We start from the raw sequence: 1,904 nt of genomic DNA, 5'->3' as shown, positions 1-1,904 counted from the left end.
GCCATGAATCACTAACAACAAGCGAAAGGTCAAATTTTTTACAAAGTCGAACACATCGCAACGTAAACGCGCAAACTCACATTTCCCACCCCGCCACATAATTTTTACAAATCTTCTCTCTAGACTATATTATATATATATATATATATATATATATATAACACACGTCTTTACGTATCTATCGTTTACTATTCAGAATGTATATATATATACACACACGGTGTATTTCAAAGTTCAAACATATCCACACTCAATTGCGCCTCGCAGTTTTTCAATATATAACTAAGGGATAACTATAAATCACGGAACAGTACGTACATATCATTAGAGAGAGAAACAGAGACTTTTTAGAGAGATAAAATCTGGAACTTCAGAATGCAGGCGACTCAAACCCTATCTTCGTCTCCAAGCTTAAGTGCCGACGAACTTGCAGAGACTGTCGCTGATGATTTTAGCTCAAAGCTAAATCTCAACAATTCGAAAAATGAATTCGAAGCTGGAGTGGGAGGAGGAGAAGAAGAAGATTTCTCTTTTGTATGTAACGGCGGCTACACATCGCCTATTGCGGCGGAGGATGTCTTTCAGAACGGTCAGATCCGGCCGACGTTTCCATTATTCAACAGAGAAGTGCTCTTGTCCGGGGTTTCTATGCCGTCCAAGAACGATTTGCCTCTTCGACCTCCGGTGAGAAAAATCTTCATCGAAGCGAACGATCCTCCAACACCTCGTATGTCATCATCGTTGGCGTCGAAAAGTGAAGAAATGGAGACGACAGCAACCGGGTCGTACTGTAACTGGTCAAGAAAGGCGATTGAAGCGTCGCCGGAGATCTGCAAGAAGAGCAACTCCACCGGATTTTCGAAGCTGTGGAGGATCGGAGAGTCGGTGAATCGGAGCAACAGCGACGGCAGGGACGCCTTCGTGTTCTTGAACGGTTCGACGAAGAGAGAAGAGATAATGGAGAAGAGCAAGACGTCGTCGGAGAAGAATGGCTCCGGTGCCGGAGGGAAAGGGAAGGTGAAGAAGGGAGGGAAGCGCGAAAAGGCGTCGTTGTCGGCGCATGAGTTGCATTACGTGAGGAACAGAGCCATGAAGGAGGAGGATCGAAAGCGGTCGTACCTTCCGTACAGACCAGAGCTGGTTGGGTTCTTCACCAATGTGAACGGGGGTTTAAGTAGGAACCTACACGTCCCCTTCTGAGCACAATTTTTATTTACAGTTTTTTTTTTTTTTCTTTTTCTTTTTCTTTCTTGTGGTCATATTTTTAACTTCTTTATATATACTTGTATTTACATCATGATGATGATAATTGTAGAAACAAAAGTCGATATTGTATAAAAAGTTTCTAAGTTTGGAATGTAATTGTTAATTAGTAAGGATTATCAAAAGCCTTTAATAATCTAGTGATTTTTTTTTTTTATCAAAATAGTTGAAATTCGAAGGTTAGGTTTAATTTAATAAGAACAAATAGTATGTGAGTTTCTTGTCATGCAAGGTAAAGAAAAAAATAAACGTATATATATAAATGATAACTTCATTTTGCTTCTTTTATCCTCTGTCACTATCAAAATTTAAGAAAATGATAGTACTTGTTTTTTAATTATTTTTTATGATACACGTTACAAATTAATTTTTAATAGCTAGCTGTTTTTAACTTCATTTTAATTATTGCATGAACTAAATGGATGTGGTATGTGGTGTCCTCTTAGAGTATTTCATAATCAACTACTCATTTTTATAGAATATGAATTATTTTTTTGACTAAAATCAATTGCCACGAAAATTAATGACGCTCAAAAATAAAAAAATATAAAAAATAAAAAAATGTCAAAAAATTTCAAAAAAGTACGGGACACTAGAGATTGGGCCTATACCCCCACAAGAATAATGCACGTGTATATATG

General features: G+C 37.6%; 1 protein-coding gene across 1 annotated transcript; it reads left to right on the top strand.

The window, feature by feature from the left end:
• The first annotated feature begins 299 nt into the window (after window positions 1-299).
• LOC132287061 (uncharacterized) lies at window positions 300-1,483 on the top strand. Its single transcript, XM_059789538.1, has one exon. The coding sequence runs from the start codon at window positions 376-378 to the stop codon at window positions 1,198-1,200; it is 825 nt and encodes a 274-aa protein (XP_059645521.1). The 5' UTR covers window positions 300-375; the 3' UTR covers window positions 1,201-1,483.
• The last annotated feature ends 421 nt before the right edge of the window (window positions 1,484-1,904 follow it).

The sequence above is a fragment of the Cornus florida genome, unplaced genomic scaffold (genome assembly GCF_030987335.1).
Source record: "Cornus florida cultivar Cherokee Brave unplaced genomic scaffold, ASM3098733v1 CherokeeBrave_3.0.0_Hap2_Chr02, whole genome shotgun sequence".
Classification (NCBI taxonomy): domain Eukaryota; kingdom Viridiplantae; phylum Streptophyta; class Magnoliopsida; order Cornales; family Cornaceae; genus Cornus; species Cornus florida.
This window is presented reverse-complemented; position numbering and strand designations above follow the sequence as displayed.

What these genes read in the sequence shown, in the direction of transcription:
- LOC132287061 (XM_059789538.1), top strand. Translation starts at nt 376, where the DNA reads ATGCAGGCGACTCAAACCCTATCTTCGTCTCCAAGCTTAAGTGCCGAC.